A 23065-nucleotide genomic window follows, 5' to 3' on the forward strand; every position below is an offset into this window, starting at 1 on the left:
TTTATTCTTTTAAAAGATTTATTTATTTATTTATTTGAGAGAGAGAAAGAGAGCATTAAGCAGGAGGCACCGAGGGAGAGAGAATCTTTAACAGGTGCCGAGCTGAGCTCAGGGCCCGACTTGAGGCTCGACCCCACGACCCTGAGACCATGACCTGTGCTGATACCAAGAGTTGGACACAACCCACTGAGCCACCCAGGCGCCCCTAAATGAATATTCTTTTCAAAAACATATTTTGAGGGGCTCCTGGGTGGCTCAGTCGGTTAAGCGTCTGCCTTTGGCTCAGGTCATGATCCCAGGGTCCTGGGATCGAGTCCTGCATTGGGTTCCTTGCTCTGCGGAGAGCCTGCTTCTCCCTCTGCCTCTGCCCCTCCCCGCTGCTCCTGTTCTCTCTCTCTCTCTCAAATAAAAAAATAAAATCTTTTTTGGGGCGCCTGGGTGGCGCAGTCGTTAGGCGTCTGCCTTCGGCTCAGGGCGTGATCCCGGCGTTATGGGATCGAACCCCACGTCAGGCTCCTCCGCTAGAAGTCTGTGTCTTCCTCTCCCACTCCCCCGCTTGTGTTCCCTCTCTCGCTGGCTGTCTCTCTCTCTGTTAAATAAATAAATAGAATCTTTAAAAAAAAATAAAATCTTTTTTAAAAAACCATATTTTGAGATATAATTCACATACCATACATTTCACCCATTTGAAGTTTGCAATTTGACAATTTTTAGTATCTTCGCTGAGTGGTGCAACCATCACCACAACGGAAGTTTTGAATGTTTTTGTCACTCATAAAAAAATCCTGTAGTCACCGAGTCTCTCCCCATTTCGTTTGGTGCCCTAAGAAAACTTGCCTAACCCAAGGTCTGTGAGTGTACTCTCATCTTTATAGTTTTCACTCTTGTATTAATTCTTCCATCCATGTTAAGTTAACTTTTACATATGGTGTGAGCTAGGCATTCTCTTCTTCTTTCACGTGTGGATGTCCAGTTGTTCCAGCATTAAATAAATATTCCTCAAATATTTGTTTGACATCCATTTAGAGGGGATTTTTGTGGAGGGAGGATAAGTGTGGGCCTGTTGGTGACAAAACCCCACCTCTCCTGTCCTAAGCAGTTCAGCTCCGCCCAGACTTGCAGCCTTTCTTCAGCAAAGCAAAAGCCCACACTTCAGCAGACCCGGCCTCGTCTGGAGCCAGGTTGATCATAAGAAGTGATTACATGATTGTAACCTCGCTCCAAATGACCTACTGAAGCGTGACTTCCAGTCTCGTACTGAGGCTTGGCAAGACTCCCTTTTCTCCTCCGTCTTTCTTCCTCTCCTCTCACTTTCCGGTGTTTCGGCGCCTCAGCAGCTGAGCTGGCTGGTCTACCCTTGAAACTGACCCTGATCAAATGACTTCTGGAAGCAATAGGAAACACGATTTCAACATCCTCCAGGGTGACAGAAGGGTGTTTCTGACAAAAGGAGCACCTGTGCCCAGGAGCGCAAGTCGCTGCATCTTTGGAAGAGGGTCAGGGGACACCCAGGGTGGTGTCTGTAGCTGGAGAGACAAGGAGACGGACAAGGAGCCTCCCTCAGGGTTGTGTACGTGGTAGGGAAAGGGAGGCTGGCAAAGGAACAGAATGGAATGGCTTTCCCTCTCCAAGCATCTAGCTGGGTCTAGACCAGGCTGACACTTGACATGTATCAGCTTTGAAGCCTGGGAAATTCCTGTTTCCCTCCGTCGGTCGGCTACACTCCTTTCTATCCCTCTAGGGGCCAGGCTCGTTCCCCCCTTTGTCTTTGCACTAGTTGCCACACGCGCCTGGAATGTTCTTCCCTGGTGCTTGGTCTGGCTGGCACCTACCCATCCTCAAGTGTTCAGGTAATGTCTACCTCTACTCTGAGCCCCTGTGCTCATCCTGGGCCTCCTGGCCTCCAGGTCCTTTCTCTGTCCCTCCCCCTCTCCATTTGTCTCCCAGGGGGCTGGCTTGCAGCAGAGGTCAGCCACTGGAAGTCCCTGGCAGGAGACTGGGAGGCCTCAGGAGGAGCTGGGTATGTTTGCCCCTCCCCTCTGTCCCAGGTAGCTTCCTAGGTAGTGGCTCCGAGTCTGTGGTTCCAACTTCCACAACGTGACCTCGGACCCTGATTTTGGGAAGCACCCGTTCTTCCTTTGGAGACAACTTCCTGCCAGGATCTGCTTGCTTTACGCCCCCTGTCTGGCCCTCAGCTCTTCTTCACCTGTGGAAACCATTCTGCATTCAGTTGTCTTGTAAATAGTTGAAATGGTCTTTCTTTTCCTGGTTAGACCCTAACCGATATCCCTCCCAAGCTAAATTATACCCTCAAATTCTTGTTGAATTCAAGGGACACGGAGACTTTCTCCTCGAGCTGCCCCGTGGGTGGAAGGACTGAGGGGTCCTTCTTCCCAGTTCTTTCCGGTTCTGACAGGGCTCTGATGGCCCCCCATCAGCAGGAGTCTGAGCTGGACCTGTGTGCCTGTCATTGCGAGTTGGCCTGGGTAGGTAGGCGAGTTACCCTGGCTGGTGGGACATAGGGGGGTGTTCCTCGTAGGGCTCCCCTGCTTCATGGCGATCTGGGTGGATCAGCTCTATCTGTACAGATGTGCCTGAAGCCAACAAGTTGGGGTCAGGCGGATGGCCCTGTAGCCCCTACCCCTCGGGGTAGGACAAGGTGTCAGCGGTTCCTGCCCCAGGCTGGCGATGTCACTATACATCAGGCAGGTGACTCACCCGGGCTTGTGGCCCATCTTAATCCAGGTACTGAGCTTGTCCTGGGATTAAGGTTGCAGTCCTTGAGGGATTGCCCGCCTGGCGCAGATTTCTGTTGTCCCATGTCCCACAAGTATATAGCTGGGGAGAAGCCGCCTCGTGAGTTGCTCTGAAGATTCAATGATTCACCCACAGAAAGTGCTTCACATAATGCCTGAGACTTACTTAGGGCTTAGTACTCTTGGCCATTGCTGAGCTGTCCTCAGGATTCCTAGAATGTGCTGGCCCTTGCTGAACTCCTTGCAGTGTCCTCTCATTTCATCTTGCAGGGACGCTGTGATGCAGAGGGGCTGTCACCCCCATCTTGCAGATGATGACCGGGACGTTCTAGAAAGGAGGCCAGCTGCCCAGAGTCGTAGAGCATGTGAGAAGCTGAGCTGGAAGTGGCTTCTACCCGAATCGGTCTGGGGCGGGAGTGGGCTGGAGTCTCTGTAAAAGCCACGGACTTTACCATCTTGTGTGGAATCACAGATCTCCTGTCCACCATTTTACAGATGGAGTTCATGAGGCCTCTAAAGGTTCCCTTGACCCCTCCCAACCTCCTCAAATCCAGGCTCTTCCTGTTGTCCCTTCCTAGATTTTTAAGCCCCCAGAGCCTGGGGGAGATGGGGTAGGGGTGGGGGCATGGGCTCCTGCTGGGAGGTGTGCAAGGCGGAAGGTCTCAAGCAACAAGAATGTGGGGCAGGGCTGGCAGAGAGGTCGGGCACTAGCGGGCTCCGCACTGGTCTTCCTTCTCGGAGCAGGCAGGGGAGGCTCTGGGTCACAGCATGGAGGTGGGGTGGAAGCAGGAGGTGACAGCTGACATCCCAGAGGTGGGGCCGCTCCAAGGTGGTGGCTTCAGCCTGGGAGGGTCCGCAGGTGACCTGGTGAGACCTCAGAAGGCCACATCAAGAGGGAGTGGGGAGAGGGTAAGGGACAGGATATGCCTGGATACCAAGTGACATAGACGGCTTCACCTTTGAAACTTCCAGTGAGACGTTAAAACCTATGGTGGAGAGCGGAGACGCAGCGCCAGCGCCGGGGGAGACGAGCTCAGGGTCTGAGGTGGTTGGAACCGGCTCCTGATTGAAGTCTGAGGTCCTGGTTTGCTTCCCCTCCTGGTCTGCTGAGTCATCGGAGGACCTTTGGGCCTCACGGTTTTCCATCCGTGAAGTGGGAACAGTGGATGGCAGGGCTTCCAGGGTCCCTCTACTCTGGGCCTTGCTGGTGTTTGCTTATTAACAGGAGTTAATAACTTAATAACTTGCTTAATAACAGGAGCCCTGCGGGCTGCCACGTGGGTGACCTAGGAAGGCTTGTTCTCCAGGCCTGGGAGGCTGAGGCTGAGAGTGCCGGGGGCGGGGGGCGCTAAGGTTGGGTGGGACAGCCCCTGAGCTCTGGGCTGAGCTGCGCTCTTCCTGCAGGAATTCACCCGAAGCCCAGGACACCATAGATCCCAGTCCCCTGCACTGTGCCTGAAGAAACAGGTCATGATGGACGCCAAGTGAGTCCGGGTGTGGAGTGGGGACCAGGGGTGCTGTCCTAACTGCTGAAACAGACAGACAGACTTCGACTGCGGGCTGCCCTCACTTCCGTCTTGGGGGTGTGTGGCCAACAGTGGCTCCCGTGTCTGCTCTAGGGAGCTCAAGTGCCAGTCCTAGCCCAGCCACTGACCAGCTAGTGACTTTGGGCCAGTCTCCTCCCTTCTCCTCCTGTCCCTGTGTGTAAAGTGGGGGTGTCGGACTGGATCATGTCCTAGGCCCTAACTCTAAATCTCGTAATCTGAAGATCTTGAACTCTTCGCTTACCCTTTCTGTGCCTCTGCTTTCTCACTTGTGGGTGGGGACATGTGTGTGAAGGAGCCTAGAAAAGGACGCCAATCTTCTACTCCATATGCACGGTGTGTCCATCTGCTCCGTCTCCCACCATGTCTCTGAAGCAGGCTGGACCAGGCCAGTGGCCCATCCTACAGATGGGAAAATTCACTAGGGCTCCATGGAGCTCTCTGGGTGAATGGGAGGGCCGAGGACTGACTGGCCCGGGGAACTCTGGCCCCTGGGGCTTGCAGGGAGCTGGGAGAAGGGAGCAGGCTAGATCCTGAGAGCAAAACCTTTCCAGGACACCAGGACCGTGCCTGCTGGAGGGATCTGTTGGAGTGTCGGGGATGAACGTCCCCCTTGGGAACCCGAAGGGGAGTCAAGGACCCCCTGGAAGCACATGGCCAGAGGAGCTCATCGCGCTGGGGCCTGGGGAATCCGCCTGGCAGGTGGTCCTGAAGAAGATCCAGGAGCTCTCTGATTCAGTATGGAGGGAGAAGGAGGGAGGGGTGAGGGTGGAAGGGAGTAGGGAGCAGAGAGGGCGAGTCTCAGTCCCTACTTTGGTGGACGAGAAATAAGACTGTTTCGTGGTTCTATAGCTCCATTTACTAGGTCTTATTCCAAAGCTGGATTCTGCTGGGGGTCATGGAGTAGTTCCTCTGTCCCCTTCTCGTACCTCCCATCCCCACGTGGAATTGTAATTGCCCAGCGCCGGTTTGTGTAGTTGAGGGTTGGAGCTGTCTTGCCCCTGCTTTGATCCACAAAGATCATTGTGGCCCTCACGTCTCGCTGCTCGAAGAGTTAGAAGATCTGGGGTCATAGCCTGTCTTTGCCACGTTCTCACTGTACGTCCTTGAGCCAGTGACTTCCCATGTCTGAGCCCTCGTTGCCCCGTCTGTAAGATGGCAGTAGCTCTAGTACTGAACACATAGAGTCATTGTGAAGGCTAAGTGAGGCACCCACCACGCAGCCTCCCCTCCCTCTTCCCCGGCCCTGGCAGGACCACCGAGACCCCTTCATGGTCGCCAACCTGGGCGTGCTGGCCAGCCGCCATCAGGCCTTCCGCCGCGCCCTGCCACGGGTCTCACCCTTCTACGCGGTGAAGTGCAACAGCAGCAACTGGGTGCTGCGCGTCCTGGCCACCCTGGGCACCGGCTTCGACTGCGCCAGCCAGGTGAGCCCGTGCCCGCTGCCGGGGGCCTCACTCGCGGGCCTGACACGTCCTGGGGGTAGCGGCCAGCCGCCGGGGATCTGGGAGTGGGGCCTGCGGCACCTGGGACAGTGGCCAACACAGGAAATACTCACTTGATTTTGAAGGAAGAAATGAATGAACTATGGGGATAGGGGTCGACCTGCTGCTGGGCCGCGTGACGGGGGCAGGTGACGGGAGCCAGTGAGCCGAGGGGCACAGGCTTTGAGCACAGGCCCCGTTCCTGTCCCGGCACAGACATTTCACGCACACCCTAGGTTCTTCCTCTTTAGAATGGGGCCAACTCTGCTTTCCTGACGGTCGTCTAGAAGCCTAAGCGGCACAGACATGCCCAACGCCGTGCCAGGTGCAGAGGATGGGTTCGGTCAAGGGCGGCCCCTCACTTGTTTGTTGCTCGTGCCCCGGCTTTCTGGGCCCAGAGGGAGGCAGCCCCTGACTGTCCCCCGTGCCAGGTGGAGCTGGAACAGGTGCTGGGCCTGGGCGTGGCCCCCTCACGCATCATCTACGCCAACCCCTGCAAGCCTGTCTCCCACATCCAGTACGCTGCCCGCCGGGGGGTGCGGCTCCTGACCTTCGACAGCGAGGAGGAGCTGACCAAGGTGGCCAAGCACCACCCCGAGGCCAGGTGAGATCGGCGGGGTGGTGCAGGCAGGTGGGGAGACAGGTGGGGCGAGGGACGGCAAGCCTGGGGCCTCTGCCGGAGGAGTTGGGCCTCTGCAACCATCTGCGCACCAGATGAGGTGACCCGGGAGAGGTTCAAGCACAGGAGGTCTAGGCCGATACACTCACGCTGGAGTCAGGGAGGCCGATTCATGGGCACATGCTGTGTGGTCTTGGGAAGGTTATTTAACATCTCTGATCCTGTAACACAGAGGCCTACAGAAGGTGTATTTATAATTTTATCACTTTCCTGTTTTTTCTTGCTTGGTCAGAAGTCTCTAAGTGGTGAGTGTTTTCATTCCTTGGGACTCAGTCCAGAGGAACGAGGCAGGGGGCCTCTGGGAAGGTGGGAGAGATTGGGGGGTAGGCGGGGTGAAGTTTCCAGGCCTCGGAGCTCGCACGGCTAAGAACCGCTGGCATCTTTCGCACCCTTTCCCAGGCTGGTCCTCCGGCTGTGGACCCAGGACAGCGAGAGCTCATTCCCCCTGAGCGCCAAGTTCGGGGCCACCCTGGAGGTGTGTGAACACCTGCTCCAGTCTGCCAGGGCCCTGGGGTTGGCGGTGGTCGGAGCCAGGTGAGGGCGCTGGTTTTCCCTGCCCGGGAAGCAGGGGTCCTGGTGTGCACTGCCAATTCCCAGTCTTTGCCCTCTGGTCAGCCGTGGCCCCTCTGGGCCTTAAGATGCTCCGTTTGTCCTCAGCAAAGAAGCTGGGTGTTACCTGGGACTCGGGCAGGGCCAGAAGGCACCCGCCTTGGGTGAAAAATGTAAGGGGGTGCCAAAAAAACCTTAGTACTCTAGATAAATAACATCTTGATGCAATATCTAAAAAATCAACATCAATGTAAAAAATCCATGATGAGGAAAATATAAAAATTTTAAAGAAAGAGGATTGGAATTCCTGACTTTTCCTTTTGCCTTGGGGTCCAATCACTGTTACCAGTTTAGCCTTTATTTAAAATTTCTGTGTTTTACCCGTTGGGGAAAACATGCATCAATTTTGCTTCTTAAAAATATCACACTACTAAATGCTATTTACCTTGATGGCTCAGTATTTTGGCACCCCTTAAACTCTGCACCTGAGCTGAGGGCCTCCCTCGCCTCCCGCTACCTGGCCCTGATTGGTTCCTCAGCCCGCCTGCTTGCGGGGGGTGGGGGAGGGAATTTGGGGTTCTCATCACACGGCCTCTAAGGAGGGGAAGGGGAGCCCTGCAATGGGGGCACTGGGAGGCGGCAGCTGAGAGAAGTGACTGCCCTATGACCGTGAGCACCCCAACTCAAGGCCGGTCACAGGCAGCGTGTGCGTCTCCCGGGACACCCACACATAAATCCAGGGCTGCGTGTTTGTGCGGCCGCCTTCCTCACGTGTGTCCCGGTGTGTGTATCCACGCTGGTCCCCGCGTTTTACCCGCGTTGGCATTTCGGAGTGTCCCCCTTACTTTCCCGTGTGTGTTTCTCCACGTTGCACTTGACCTGCGTCCAGCTTCCACGTGGGCTCGAACTGCCAGACGGCGCACTCCTTCACCCAGGCCCTCGCTGACTGCCGGCGCGTGTTCGAGATGGGCCGGGCCTCCGGGCACGACATGAGCCTCCTGGACATCGGAGGGGGCTTCCCGGGAGAGGAGGGCTTAAAGCCTAAGTTTGAGGAGGTCAGAGAGGAGGACGAGAGGAAGCCTGGGCTGGGGTCGGGGACAATGTGTGCGTGCGCTCCTATGTAGGGGGAGCTCTTGTCACCGAGTCGTGTGCATGCGTGTAGCTGGGATTTGTCTTTGTTGAGAGGTCTTTGTCTGACTCTATGCACGTGGCCCGTGTGCCCATGTGAGCCTGTGTGAGCGCAGACATGTTACTTGCTGTCCGTGCGTGACCTGCCGTCAGGTGGAAGTTCACTATGCCCCCGACCCAGGGAACAGCCCATCTTGGCTGACCATGTATTGATTTCCAGGGGTCCGAACTCAGACCCCTCCCGGTCCACAGCCTATACACTTGCTGTGTGTCCTTGGACAAGTGACTTCTCCTCTCTGGGCCGCAGTTTCTGTTTCCTCCCTAGTAAAGTGGGGATGGTAACACCTCCCCACAGTGCTATTATAGGAACGAAGGGGGATGGCGCAGGCAATGCCCCCCACGTAGGTCCTATTAGGGTCTGGGTCTGTCTCTGCAGATGGCGAGAGTGATCAATGCTGTGCTGGCCCAGGACTTCCCCGTGGGAAGCGGTGTGGAGATCATCGCGGAGCCGGGGCGCTTCTACGCCGCGTCCGCCTGCATGGCCGCTGTCAACATCATTGCCAAGAAGGCTGTGCTGCAGCCTGGTGGGTGGGCCAGCACTGGGCGGGGGGGGGGGGGGGGGCACCCTGCAGACGTCTTCAGGCCCTGGGGAAGAGGACGGACAGAAGTTCTGGGCTCCACCCCCAGTGCCTAATTAGTGAGAGACAAGCTGTGAATCGGGTATGAGAATGAACCTGTCAGTATCACCATTCAGTCGTTCTCAAGCCGACTGGGAGGCAGAGAACCCAGACCAAGTCCTTACCCTTGCTGAGCAGCCCAGGCATTTATATGGCATTTATGGAGGCAAAGTCACAGAACACCGCTCATGAGGCCACAGACACCACTGTGCTGCCAACGGGCGTTTGAAATTCTTCCAGCAAGTGCTTTCTAGCAGGTGCAGATTATTATAACGAAAAATACACCGAGTCGATACAAATTCTTAGAACAAATACAGGAAGGCAAGAGTGTCATTGCGGGGGCCTGCAGGTTAAGGGTGACATCTAGAGGGTGACAGGAAACCTTCTGACAATTGAGGTCGACCATCATGGGAGAGTTTTTTGATTGCTATTTCTGCATCAGGGATGGGCTGGGGTGGCTGTTCTCACACAGTGAACTAACCAGAAACTCAATTTCATGACGAGATAGAGAGTACGAAAAGATCTCACCACTCTATTCTGTGGCTCCGTGATAACTGACGTATAAATATTTATAAATCCCGTTAATCTCCTCCCTTACCCTTGTGACACATGCTGGCCCACAGCTTTTAATCCCAAAGGCGCTTGTGTCAACGGATTTCATTTCCCCACAAAGTGTGTTGTTAGAGACTATTGTGATATGCAGCACAGGACGGTAGCCAGCGTTAACAGAAGTCCAGGTTAGAAGGATTTGGGGCTTATTATTTTTATTTCCAAATAATAAGAGCTGCTAATAATTAAGTCTCTATTCTGGGTGAAATACCTATTTTTGTCTCACTTCTCCTCAACAATCCTGGGGGGGTAGTTTTGGGTCGCTCCCACGTTACAGGTGGAAATACTGAAGCTCGGGGAGAGGAAGGGCTTTGTCCACACGGCACGGCTGGTTAGGGGTACGGCAGGGCCCCCGTCTGCCTGGCCTGAAATGCTGGTGTGCTCGCTGAGCTCTCAGCCTCTAGGATGTCATGGCGAAGTGGCTTAGGACACCTGGGGCTGGGGTCGCTGGAGACAGGATCAGTAATGGCAGCTGCGGGAGTGGGGAGGAGAAGGGGTGACTGACACCAGGGAGAAGATGGTGGGAAGAAGACCCGGGGGGGGGGGATACAATATTCAGAAAGATGCGAGCATCTAAGCAGTAGCTGGAATGCCTGTGTATAATCCCAAGTTTAGATTATGTGGATTAAGTGGTTGTGAAGAAACTGGCTCGGTAGTAGGTCACGTCTGAAGGATCTCGGGATCATAGGTGACCTCAGCTTCATAGGCACCAGGAGTGCGGTGGGGCAATGAGAAGGTCTCCGCACGCTTACTTCAGCAACGCGATTCGAGGCAGAGTATTTCGGTGGAGGGAGGGATTTCCTACTCCACTCCGCGCACGTCAGAGTCTGGCGCTCGTTTTAAATGTGTCGAGGTCCGTTTGCACCAGGTAACATGCGGACATGGAAAGCACTGTCCCAAAGGGAGAAGTTTTTACTCACAATTCCCTAGAAACAGGGGGCCTGGAGTGCCTCGCGGGGCCGGTGGGGAAGCACCCAGCTGGGGCAGGAGCAGAAGGAGCGAGCAAAAAGCCAGGGTGGGAGACTCCAGTGTGGTTTTCGAGGGCAGGAAGGGGTGAGGCAGGTAAGCCTGCTGTCCAGAGGGGACAGCGGGAGCCCAGAGGACAGGCCCCAACCTGGCATGGGGTCAGGAAAGCTCCTGGAGCAGAGAGCAGGAGTTCTCCGGCGCTGGCCTGCGGATCGGGACCCCTCCCGAGGGTTCCACACTTGGGCGTGGAGGGTCAGTGCTGAGACTGGCCACGTGCACCTCACTGCCGCCCTCCCCCCGCTCCCAGGAGGCCACCGCAAGCTGCTGTACTACCTCAATGAGGGTCACTACGGCATCTTCCGCATCTTCTCCAGGGAGCCTGTCCCCAAGATGCCCATTGTGGTGAAGGTAAGGGGGCCCCAGTGTGGCTCAGGGGTTCCTAGTCTCCGGGCCACGGCCTGCAGCCTCCAGTCCCGAGAGGCAGGGATCACCGTGGCAGGTGGGGAGGTGAAGGAGCTCAGACTGTCGATGGCTTTGCAGATTGCCATGCCGCGTGCGTGTTCAGGGACAGGCACACGGGTGTCCGTGTGCACCTGCATAGGCACTTCTGGGGGGGGCTGCCGACGTACACCGGCGCAGGTAGGGGGGCGTGTAGGTACGTGAGTCTGTGCAGGTGTGCATGCACATCTGCTCGGCTCTGTGTGTTTCCACGTGCATCTCTGCACGTACAGGTTGTTTCCAGAATCCGTACATGCTGGCGGTGCAGGGGACTTAGGAAGGAGAGATTCTCAAACTTGGCTCCACAGTGGGTCACCTGGGGAGCTTTAAGAGACCCTAATGCCCAGGCGATGCCCCAGACGGCTGAAACCAGAATCCCAAGTGGGCTGAAAGCCTGGCGTCAGTCCTGTGTGAAAACTCCCCAGGTGACTCCAGCGGCTGCCAACCATGAGGCCAGTATGTTGAGTGGCTATGGAATAAAATCTTCCCATTGTACAGGGACAACTGAGGTCCCATCTGGGCCCGCACTTGTGCATGGGCAGGGCGGGGCTGTGTCACTAGACTATAAACCCCGTGAGGACAGGGTTGAGAACAGTGCCTGGCACAGCGGACCACGCCTTCATGGGTCACGGTGGGTGGCTGATAAGTGTCCGAGTGGGTGCCTTCCCGCTGGGGCCCTGTGGGCGTGCCCGGCTGGCCCGGGGAGGGGGCTGGGGGGACCCGCTGGGGCTCTTCCCTTTCTGAGTCTCTGCTCTTTGCTCCCTGTAGGAGCTCGGCTCAGAGCCGCCCCTCTTCCCCTGTACCCTCTATGGTCCCACATGTGATGCCTTTGACAAGCTCTTGCCAGGGGAGGTGACGATGCCCGAGCTGGATGTGGGTGACTGGCTTGTCTTCCCCTCCATGGGCGCTTACACCACCACCATGAGCTCCACCTTCAACGGCTTCCTGCCCGCCTCCGTCTGCTATGCCATGGACCCCAAGCTCAGGTGTCCGGAGGGGGAGAGGAGGGGCAGGGCACTGAGGGAATCTCATCAGGATCTGAGTTTGGCACGGAGAATGTGGCTAAGCTCTGCAGTCCCAGGCCCAAAAAACACCCGGCTTCCCCCACCAGCCCCAGCAAAACCCAAAGTGTCTGACTGACCTTTGACATTGGCTTCTGCCTTTGGTGTTGACCCTGTTATAGCTGCTTCCCGGGTAAGCCCAAGGTAGCCCCCTGGGTGGCTCTGCCAGCTCTGAGGTGTGCACACCTTCGGGGGCAGAATCAGGCAGCCTTGTGGCCCCAGCTGACCCTCAGTCCCTTGGCCAGGCCCCCACTCTGCTCTGTCTGCAACCACTCCCCAGTTTCCTTCTCAGATGTCCCTTCCCTACCAGTTTCAGGGTCCCTCACAGGCTCGGCCCCAGGGTCCCCTGGGGAGGGAGTTCTAGAACCTTCCTTTACTGGCACATCCCTTCCACAGGAGCCTGCTGGGGGCAGCGCCTTAGGTTGGGAGGTGGCCGTGGAGGTGCTCCCGACGTCTTGGTATGCCACGTGGGGAAAAGCGGGGTGGGGGGGACAAGGGGGAGGCCAAGGTTTGGGCATTGAGTGTTTGATGAGGCAACTTTCAATGTTCAAAACTGGTTTTCTCCCAGAGCGGGCCTGACTGAAGTCTAGGTTAGCCCCTCAGGCTGCCGCCCCCATCCTCCTTGCTCCTTATGCCCCAGACCCTGGTCGGGGAGGGCTGAGAACCTTGTACCCCGACAGCAAGTGCCCCTCGAAGGCTATGTCCTGGATGTGAGGCGGCCTGCCCTGACCAGTACCTTCCTTCCGTTCAGTTAGTGACCCCTGTGCTGATGCAGGAAAGTCTGTGTGAGCTATGCCCCCTCCCCCACTCGTGGTGAGAACACTGGCTCAGACCGGCCTGGAGTGACTCCAGGCTTCCCCACACACCGGCAGGGGTGTCAGTGCCTCAGTTTCCCCTCGGATATTAGTATCCCCCTCACAGGGTTGTGGAGAGGAGTAAGTCCAATAATGCAAATCCCTAGGCAGGGATTCCCCCTCAGTTCATGTCCGGGGCCCTGCCTCTGGCTGCTCCCGGTCCCAGGCCTGGCCCACTCAGAGACCCCCCCCCCCACTGCCCCAGGGTCTGGGGTTTCTCAGGAAGCAGGCGTAGCCTCTGACCACACAGCTAATGGGCCAGCCCTGTGGGTGTGCAGACCTGGCCTCGGTCTTGGAAGCCCCCAGACTGGGAGGTTGGATGGATAGGGTGTGAAAACAGCCAACTCCAAAATAGGGTGGGTGCTACTGTGTGTCTTCTAGACCTGCTGAAACTACAAAACAGTATGTGGGGAGCTCTGAGCTCAAAAAGAAAGCGAGTCCTACAGGGAAGGAGGTCGGCAGAGGCGAGGGCAGGGAGACGTCAGGATGACTACCGCGTTCCTTTGGCATGTGCGGGCCCAGAGGCCGAAGCCGCCCACCTCCTGTGTCCTGTGTCCTTGTTAAGCGTCTTCTGAGGAGACGTTTGCTGACCCCCCACCTCCGTGATTGTCCTGTCTGTCCCCCAGATTCAGCCCCACCCATCTTGCTGCTGTCTCCTCAGCTCCGCTAACACCGGAGGAATCTCCCAGCATCCCCCGACTAAGGCGAATTATCCCCCAGATACGTGAGAAGGGACGGACTCCAGAGGCCACGCCAGGAAGCCAGAGGTCTCAGACAGCCTGCAGCCTGTTCCCAATTCATCTCCTCCCACTGCCTGAACTCTGCCCTCCGAAGAGTCTGGAAGCACAAACCTAAGTGGGCTTTAGGGAAAGTAGAAAGTTTAATCAGATGCAAGACATGAGGGTGTGTGTTGTGTTTGTGTTTCGTCCTCTGATGCTGTAATTGTGGTTATCCCTCCCTTCTTCGATCCACCCACGGATCCATTGATCCCTCCATCCCCCCATCCATCCACCCATCCCCCCATCCATCCACCCATCCACCATCTATCCGTTCCCTCAGCAGGAATCTGAGGGCTAGTGTGTGTCTGGAATGTTCTAGGCACAGTAACACACAACGAAAACCCAGGCTCTCGGAGCTTACCTTCCAGTTGGGAAAAGAGACAGCGTGAGCAAGCACATAGCACGTATACAACAAAGTACCTGCTATGAGGAATGATAAAGCAGAGGCAGAGGGTAGTGAATAAAGGAAGATACGCTATTTTAGGCAGAAGGAGGCGGTAGCCAGTCCGAGGGGGAGCACGGGAGCAGAGACCTGAGGGCAGAGAGAGGCTGTGTGGTCACTGGGTCAGAGTCCCAGGCATAGCAAACCGCAAGTCCAATGCCAGGGATGGAGACTGTTAACAACAACAACAAAGGCGGCCGGGTGAGCAGAGTGAGTGAGGGGCAGTGTCGGGAGAGGAGGCAGGGGGAGGGCTGGGGGGTGATTTGTCAGGCCTCATGGGAAGGCAGGGCTTCGACTTTCCTGGGCGCTGGAGGGAAAAGCCTGGAGGGTTTGAGCAGGTCCAGGCATTGGGAATCTGAGGGCCTCCTGCCAGTTTGGGGAAACGATGGGCGGTCAGGGTGTTGGTGGTGACAAGTGGCCAGTTCGGGACACGGTGGACAGGTTGTGTCAGGAGGATCGGCTGAGGGGCGCGCTGGGGTACCTGGGGCAAGGAGAGGAGTCAAGGACAACCCCAGGGCTTTTGGCCAGAGCGGCTGGTACATGAACTGGGACGCTGGGGAGGAGAAGCAGGTTAGGAGGGCTGAAAATCCAGAACTCAGTGTTGACAAGTCAGGCTGGAGCGGTCTCTGCCACCGCCAGATGGAGTCACACAGCAGCCCTGGGTTCGGGGCCAGGGCTCAGTATGGGGGAAACGAACATGCTTGGCGTCGGCACCCCGAGGACTTTACATCCCTGGGGCCTCCCAGCCAGAGAAGACACAAGGCACAGAAAACAAGAGAAGAAGCCTTTCAAAGAGGCAACGCCCAACTGTCCAATACGGCCCACAGGTGGGTGAGGTGAGGGCCGAGGGTGGGATTGGGAAGAGGAGGTCACTGGTGATCTGCACCAGAGACCTGGTGCAAGGGAAGGGGGCGGTTGGTGGAAGTGGGGTCCAGAGAGGGTGGCTGTGGGCCCCTCCTCCAGGGAGTTGTGCCCGAACCGGCAGCAGCGAGAAATGGGAAGGTGGCTGGAAGAAGGGCAGGTTGGGTCAGGAGGTTTATTTTTATTTTTATTTTTTTTCAATTTCTATCTCTTTATTAGGAGGTTTATTCTAAGATGAGAGCTATTACAGTTTGTGGGCTCCTGGGCCTGCTCGCTAGCTAGCAGGGAAGATAATTAAGATGCAGAAGAGAGGAGACAGTCGCAAGAGCTGAACCTGGGAGGGGGGAAGCTCAGACTGCACATCCCAGGGGACCGTGGGAGGCTGGGAACACCGCGGGGGTCACAGGTCCTTGGGAGAAAGTGGAGTTCTCTTCTGATTAGTGAAAAAAAGAAATAAGGTCAGGGCTGTGAGGGAGGGGGCAGGAGGGGGTCTTGGTGTTTGGAGGAGAGGGCAGAGGTGGGGAAGTCACAAGAGCGGGAGAGTGAATGGGCCAGTGAAATGGGGTCAGATGGCCAGCACGGGGCCCACCCAAGGTTTGCGGGGGTCGGTCTAGAGCGAGACCGGCCATCTGGTGTGCTGGTCTTCAGCCACGTTCCACTGCGTGGGTGCAGGTGTACCATGGTGGCCATGGCCATAGATGGGCCGGAGAATGGGGTGCTCCTGGGGGTCTCTGCAGGTCCAGGCTCCAGCTGGCTACCCCGAAGTCCCTGCAGTCCTCAAAGCCCTTTCGTGGCCCCACATACTGTCCTTCCAGAGCCGTATCTGCTGGCGACTCAGAACGACCCTGTGAGCTCACGATGACGCCCACATTAGAGAAGCAAACAAAGCTGGGGCACCAGGGGTAAGCTGCAGAGCTGGTATTTGAATTCACACGCCGGTCGGTGTTCTCCCTTCAGGGCAGCAGGGCGTGCACGCTGTGTTTAAGAAGGTCTTGCACCCCAGAGGGTGAAAATAAGCAAGGTTGGCAGTTGGGGGATTAAACCTCAGGTGTTCTGGGTCTTGGGAGCCCCAGGTGTGGTCACGTTCAACTGTAGTGACTTGCTGCCCCCTACTGGCCATTGGCGGTGTTGCACCCAGACGGACTGCGCAGGATTTGCTTAGCCCACCACGGATTCACTGTCTGGGTCCAACTACACCCTGTTGAAAGCATGAGATAGGAGTTCTCACCCCGCGCCTCCCCACCGTCGCCCCCTGCTCCCCACCAACCGGCTTTGACAAATGAGAAAACGGAAGTCAAGAGAGGTGACCTTAAAATTCCTCTGCTCTTGGTGTACCCTATCCGCTCAGGTGTTCACTCAGTAAGTATTCACGGAAGACAGTGTTTAGGCACCGGGATTCGGCAGGAAATAAGGCAGGAGAGAGTATTGCTCTTGCGGAGCTGCCGTTGGGGGGCTGGGGTGGGGGAGGCAGATACTAAACAAGTAAACAAACCAGATGAGGAATGGTGCTGGGTGCTGGGAAGAGATTAAAAGAGAGAGTGGCTGGAGAGGGTGGTTGGGAGATGACATTGGAGGAGAGACCTGATGGCTGAGAGGGTCGGGAAAGATCCTGCAGGAAGAGGGAACAGGACGGCAAAGGCCCTGAGGCTCTGCAAGATTTAGGCAGGTTCCAGATCCCATGGAGCCCTTGACGCCCAGCCCGTGAGAAGTGCAGCGGTCAGAGCCGAACGTTGTCGGGAGGGTCATGACATTGACCCGCTCTCAGGGAGTCCGCAGCCTCTCTCAGCCCCCACCTGACTCACACAGCTGACCACTCGGTCCTTGGAGCTCCTCCTGTCTTGGCTTGTGTGACACCAACCTCCAGGGGCAGGAAAAGCTAGGATTATTCTCCTGTGACAATTAAAGCTTAACCTTCAACATCGAGAGGTTTCAGATTTGAAGGAACTCACTGACCTGTCCAAAGCGAGAGCAGGAAATACTGGCGCGTGGACTCAAAGGTCAAAATTGGTATTTCTGGGACCGGGGACAGGAGTATGCGGGAGAGAATTGGTGGAGGTGTATTCAGGCTTGTTTGTAGCTGCTGCCGAGGGATAAGTGTGTTTGTGACCCTGTCTGTGGCTAATGGTGAGTCACTCTTGCGCATGTGTTAAGTGATTAAGTTTTTAAACGTGTTTAAAATGAATATTTACAGGTACCCGGGTGGCTCAGTGGTTTAAACATCTGCCTTCAGCTCAGGTCATGATCTCAGGGTCCTGGGATCGAGCCCCACATCGGGCTCCCTGCTCAGGGGGGAGTCTGCTTCACCCTCTCACTCTCCCTCTCTGCTCTCCCTCGCTCGCTCTCAAATACATAAATAAGTCAATAAAATATTTTAATAGAAAAACAAATAAATAAAATGAATATTTACAAGTTTGTAGACACAGTTACGAGCATGCCTTCTGCAGATCCTATGAGTGGTGTTCCAAAAAATAATACACTTTTGGAAGCAAAAGAAGTCCCTAAAGTGGCAGTTTCAACATGTTACTTAAACACTAACCCAATCGTGTTAGCTGGCGCTCTCCAGGGTTTGATTATTTGCTATAGGCTATAGTTCTTTGTCAAGCAAAATATTCCACCATTGAAAGAAAGGAAAGTTGTAGGAAGCGATGTGTACCCTAATACCCAACTTGAATCTGTGTTTGGACACACACTGAATTCAACCAGCATCAATGCAAAATGAGATACGTGTCTCTACTTCTGAAATATTTATCATAAAAACAAAGCTCAAGGGCAACTAATACTTGATGTGTTTAAATTTTCATTTTAAGAGGCGCTTTTAAAGAGTAAACATTCATGATTTATCATTCCATTTAAAAAATAATTATTATTCGACATTGCTTTGAGCTAACATTCCCCTTTTTAATGTGTTTTGTGGTCAAATGTCTATATAAGGTAGAGATCATTTTTACATGTTATTAAAATATAGTATCTTCTCATTTTGGCTCATTATAATAATAAACACATATTAAAATGTAGTTTAAAAATGTAGTGTTTTTTTTAAAGACTTTATTTATTTATTTATTTATTTATTTATTTGACAGAGAGAGAGAGAGATCCAGCGAGAGAGGGAACACAAGCAGGGGGAGTGGGAGAGGAAGAAGCAGGCTCCCAGCAGAGGAGCCCGATATGGGGCTCGATCCCAGGACTCCGGGATCACGCCCCAAGCCGAAAGCAGACACTTAACGACTGAGCCACCCAGGCACCTCAAAAATGTAGTTTTTAAATAGCAAACCTCTGAAATGTTTGGTATAGCCCTCTTACAGAAAAATGTTCACCAATTATTATTATGGTCAATCATTATTTTTCAAAACACAAAAAGTGTTAGGAAAAATATGACATAATGTATGATATAAGGAACTTCTGAAGTTTTCCTGGGATTCTGGTATCTCATACTGAAATCCCAAAGATTCATATGTGTTGGGCATTTGGAAAGGCTTTGTGAAGTTTGAACATCTCTCATCTCTGCGCCCCACCCCATCCCAAGGCCACTGCCCCGATGGCCAGACCTGAGTCATCTCTCTGCCTTTATGAGTCAGTCCCCAGGCTCCTCTAACTCACCCTCCACGGTCCTCAGAAGGATCTTTCTAGAGTGAAAAAGTCCTGTCATTTCTCTGTAAAATCCTTCCCTGGCTCCCCAGCACCTTCACAGTGTTTCTTAAAATGCATCCGGGGGGATGGCTATATAAAAACATCTGGGAGTTTCTTTAAATGTGGCGGTTTGGGGAGCCTCGTTTAGGCACCTGAATCAGGATCTCTGGGAGTTGAAGCCTAGGGATCTCTGTGCATGTGACACATCAAGTTCAACGCTATTTATAGCCTCTACCCGGTGTGCTATTATTGTGTATTCATTCTACGTATGTTGTTAACCCAATAGGACATTTCTATTATTGTTTGATAACCAATTATTTTAGATTTACCCACCTATTTTTTTTTAAAGATTTTATTTATTTGACAGAGAGAGAGACAGCCAGCGAGAGAGGGAACACAAGCAGGGGGAGTGGGAGAGGGAGAAGCAGGCTCCCAGTGGAGCAGGGAGCCCGATGTGGGACTCGATCCCAGAAAGCAGGGATCACGCCCTGAGCCAAAGGCAGGCGCTCAACAGCTGAGCCACCCAGGCGCCCCTACCCACCTATTTTTAAAAAAAGATTTATTTATTTGACAGGGAGAGAGACAGTCAGCGAGAGAGGGAACACAAGCAGGAGGAGTGGGAGAGGAAGAAGCAGGCTCCCAGTGGAGGAGCCTGATGCGGGGCTTGATCCCAGAACGCCGGGATCACGCCCTGAGCCGAAGGCAGACGCTTAATGACTGAGCCACCCAGGCGCCCCTACGCACCTATTTTTTTCCCAATGCCCTTTATTACTCCTAAAGATCTGTGGTTCCATCTGAGATCAGTCTGAAGAATTTCCTTTAATATTTCTTATAGTACAGGTCTGCCAGCAATGTATTTTCCCAGGCTTTTCTGCGTATAAAAATGTCTTCATTTCATCTTAATTCTTTATTTTTTTAAGTTTGTGTTTTATTTTGTTTTTTTAAGATTTTATTTATTTATTTGACAGAGATAGAGACAGCCAGCGAGAGAGGGAACACAAGCAGGGGGAGTGGGAGAGGAAGAAGCAGGCTCATGCGGAAGAGCCTGATGTGGGGCTCGATCCCGTAACGCCGGAATCACGCCCTGAGCCGAAGGCAGACGCTTAACCGCTGTGCCACCCAGGTGCCCCAATTTCATCTTAATTCTTAAAAGATTTCCCCCTACCCCTGGAATAGAATTGTAGATTAGCAGGGTTGGTTTTTTTTTTCCTCCTGAACTTTAAAAATGTCATGACATTTTCTTCTGGATTCATAGTTTCTGTTGAAATGTGTACCTCAATCTTATTGTTGTGTCTTCTTTCACCTAGCTTTTAAGATTTTCTCTTTGCCTCCGTTTTCAGCTGTTGACAATGGTATGTCTAGGTGTGGTTTTCTTTGTCTTTATCCTGCTCGGGTTTCACTAGGTTTCTTGAATTTGCGGATTGATATCTTCCAACATTTTTGGAAAATTGTAAGTTACATCACTTCATATATTGCTTCTGTCCCAGTTCTCTTTTCTCCCCTTCTAAGATTCCAGTTACACAAATGTTAGACCTTCGGACTATGCATATCTCTTACATTCTGTTCTTGCCCTTTCTCCCCGCTGCGTTTCAGCATGGGTGTTTTCTGTTGAACTGTCTTCAAGTTTGCTAATACCATCTTTTGTCTTGCTTTACTCTGTCTTCTGTTAAGCATATCCAATAAATTCTTAATTTCAGGTGTATTTCTCAGTTTTAGAATATTTGATTATTTTTAAAAATACCTTCCACTTCTTTGTCGACAATCTCTATTTTTTATCCACTTTGTCAGTCTTTCCTTTATGTTCTTTAACATATTATCAAAGATATTTTAAAGCTCTTGTCTACTAACCGCAATTTGTGGATCACTACGGTTCTGACACTATTGTCTATTTTTTCTCTTTATTACCAGTCATGTTTTCTTGCCTGTGCGTATGTCTAGTATAATCTCCAGTACATGACATTGTTCAAACTGGAAGTTATCCCAATATGATGAATGTGTAGTGACATCTTATTGTGGTCTTAATTTGCATTTCTCTGATTACTAGTGAGGTTGAGCACTTTTTCATATGTTTATTGGTCATTTGGTTTTCCTCTTTTGTAAAGTGCCTGTTCCAATATTTTTAACCATCACTTGATTAGATTGTATTTTTCTTATTGATTTGTAGGTGTATATAAGTTGGTGTATGTTCCTGATGACTTGATACATTTATCATTATACAGGTGTCCTCTCTACTCCTGACAGTTCTTGTCTTAAATCCACTTTGTATGCTATCAATAAATATGTGTATTTCATAGTAGACCTCACCCAGAAGAGACTTCTGCTACCCTTACCTAATTTGTGAGGTAACTGTTTTTATTGTTTTACTGGTTATCTTAGAGGTTATAAGCTGCACACTTTGCCTATTCAAGTCTAGAGTTAATCAACACATTTACTCCAAGACAATACAAAAACCTTAAAAAATTTTAATTACATTTACTCACCTCCTGACTTAGTTATCATTTTTGTCATGTATTTTATTTCTTTTTTTTTTTTTAAGATTTTATTTATTTGAGAGAGAGCGCACGTGTGCGCATGAGCAGGGTGGGGGGGTGGACAGATGGAGAGAATGAGGCAGACTCCTGCTGGGCAGGGAACTGATGGGGGTGGGGCTCAATCCCAGGACCCCGGGATCACGACCTGAGTCAAATGTAGAATGACATGAATACAACATTATAGTATCATACAAAATAATTTCACTGCCCTAAAAATTCCCTGTGCTCCACCTAAACGTCCTCCCTCCCCCCAACCCCCTGGCCACCACTGATCGGTTCACTGTCTTTATGGTTCTGCCTTTGCAGAATGTTCTAGAATTGGAATCATACAATATAGAGCCTTTCTAGGTGTTTTTTTTTTTTTTTTCATTTATCCTGCTTGGGATTTGCTGGGCTTTTTTTTTTTTTTTAAGATTTATTTATTTATTAGACAGAGATAGAGACAGCCAGCGAGAGAGGGAACACAAGCAGGGGGAGTGGGAGAGGAAGAAGCAGGCTCCTAGCGGAGGAGCCTGATGTGGGGCTCGATCCCATAACGCCGGGATCACGCCCTGAGCCGAAGGCAGATGCTTAACCGCTGTGCCACCCAGGCACCCCTTGCTGGGCTTTTTGAATCTTAACCGAGCCTGGTGCTTTCTACTCCCTGGCAGCATCCTTATTGAGACTTGGTTTCTCCATACATAATGAAGAAGTCAGGCCACATGGCCCCTGAGGGCCTGTTGGACTCAGACGTTCTCAGACTAGGATTTCATGGTTTTTCAAAGCTCTGAGATGCCACTCAGCTTCCTCCCCACCTTCAGTTCCCAGATTCCCTCCGCCTCCACCTGGCCCCTGAGGAGAGTCATGGAGAACTCCCAGATCTGCCGCTAGGGGGCAGTGGTGTGCAGAGAGTGACCAGGTTCTGAGCTGAATGAGGGCAGAGCCAAGGGCTTCTTCGAGGTCTTTGCTTCTCACTGTAAAGGAAAAATGATTAAGCCTGGGATTCAAAGACCCGTGTCCCTTCTGTTTCATTTCATTTATCAAACTCTGGCTGATGCATGGAGATAAGTCATACCCTGTCTTTACCCTTGAGGACCTCATGGTTCACTAAATCCTTCTCTCCAGCCTACACTTCAGGCTGATTTTCCCATCTCCCTGTCTTTGCTCCTGCTGGGCCCCTCCCCCCCATCATCACCATTACATTTCCCCTCCTTAAGGCTCGGGTCAGAGGCCAACTCTTCCCTGAAGCTTCCCAAATACCCTCACCAGAATCCCCCTCCCCCTCCCTTGTGCCCTTAGCTTCATTCTGTATCTGGACTCTTCTGGCCATGTGCTTGTCTCACTCCCCAGACCGGAAGATCTTCAGGCGGGGCAGGGACCCCCTTACCTCTGGGTCCCCTGGGCCAACCCTAGGACACAATGAGTGCTGGAGGAAGGGAAGCGGAAGCTCTGCTGGCTGGGATCTCTGGCAGAGCTCACGGAGCCCAGCATTTAGAGAGTTCCACCATGGCAGCTTCTTCCTCTACCCCAATCCGCAAGCCCTTTGGGGTCCAGCTTTGTACTCGCTGCTGAGGAAATGATGAGAGAAGCTGCCGGTTCCAAGAACCAGTGGATCAAAACATGAAACCGTAAAAACATCAGAAGAAAACATGGGAGGGTTTTTGATTGACTTTACAGTTAGAAAGCCCTTTCTAGGACTCAAAACCAGAAGCTCAACTGAAAAAGAACTCTCAATGGCTTTGAGGCTTTTGAAGAAATCCTCAGCCTTATTCATAAGATAACCACAAATTTGAAATACACGTAGGTTCCACTTTTCACCCATCAAATTGGCGGAAAGCCAAAAGTTGAATAGCGTCCTTTAGGTGACGCGGGAAAAGAAGGCAAGCTCATCATCCCTGGGGGAGGGGCGTTCTCTCAGCACAACCCCTGTGGGGACAAAATGGCAATATCTATAAAAATTACAAATACATCTGTGTTAGGCAGAATTCTAAGGCGACTCTCATGGCTTTCACCTTTGTGTGATCTCTTGCAACATGGGCGG

At 52.9% G+C, this 23065-nt stretch overlaps 1 protein-coding gene across 1 annotated transcript; it reads left to right on the plus strand.

Moving 5' to 3' along the window:
• The first annotated feature begins 4900 nt into the window (after positions 1 to 4900).
• LOC103666747 (ornithine decarboxylase-like) lies at positions 4901 to 15749 on the plus strand. Its single transcript, XM_008694826.2, has 11 exons — positions 4901 to 5038; positions 5554 to 5727; positions 6216 to 6388; positions 6863 to 6997; positions 7902 to 8067; positions 8577 to 8724; positions 10700 to 10800; positions 11659 to 11876; positions 12592 to 12661; positions 13432 to 13529; positions 15560 to 15749. The coding sequence occupies exons 1-11, from the start codon at positions 4901 to 4903 to the stop codon at positions 15747 to 15749; spliced, it is 1611 nt and encodes a 536-aa protein (XP_008693048.2).
• The last annotated feature ends 7316 nt before the right edge of the window (positions 15750 to 23065 follow it).

The sequence above is a fragment of the Ursus maritimus genome, unplaced genomic scaffold (assembly GCF_017311325.1).
Source record: "Ursus maritimus isolate PB19 unplaced genomic scaffold, ASM1731132v1 scaffold_32, whole genome shotgun sequence".
NCBI classification, from domain to species: Eukaryota; Metazoa; Chordata; class Mammalia; order Carnivora; family Ursidae; genus Ursus; species Ursus maritimus.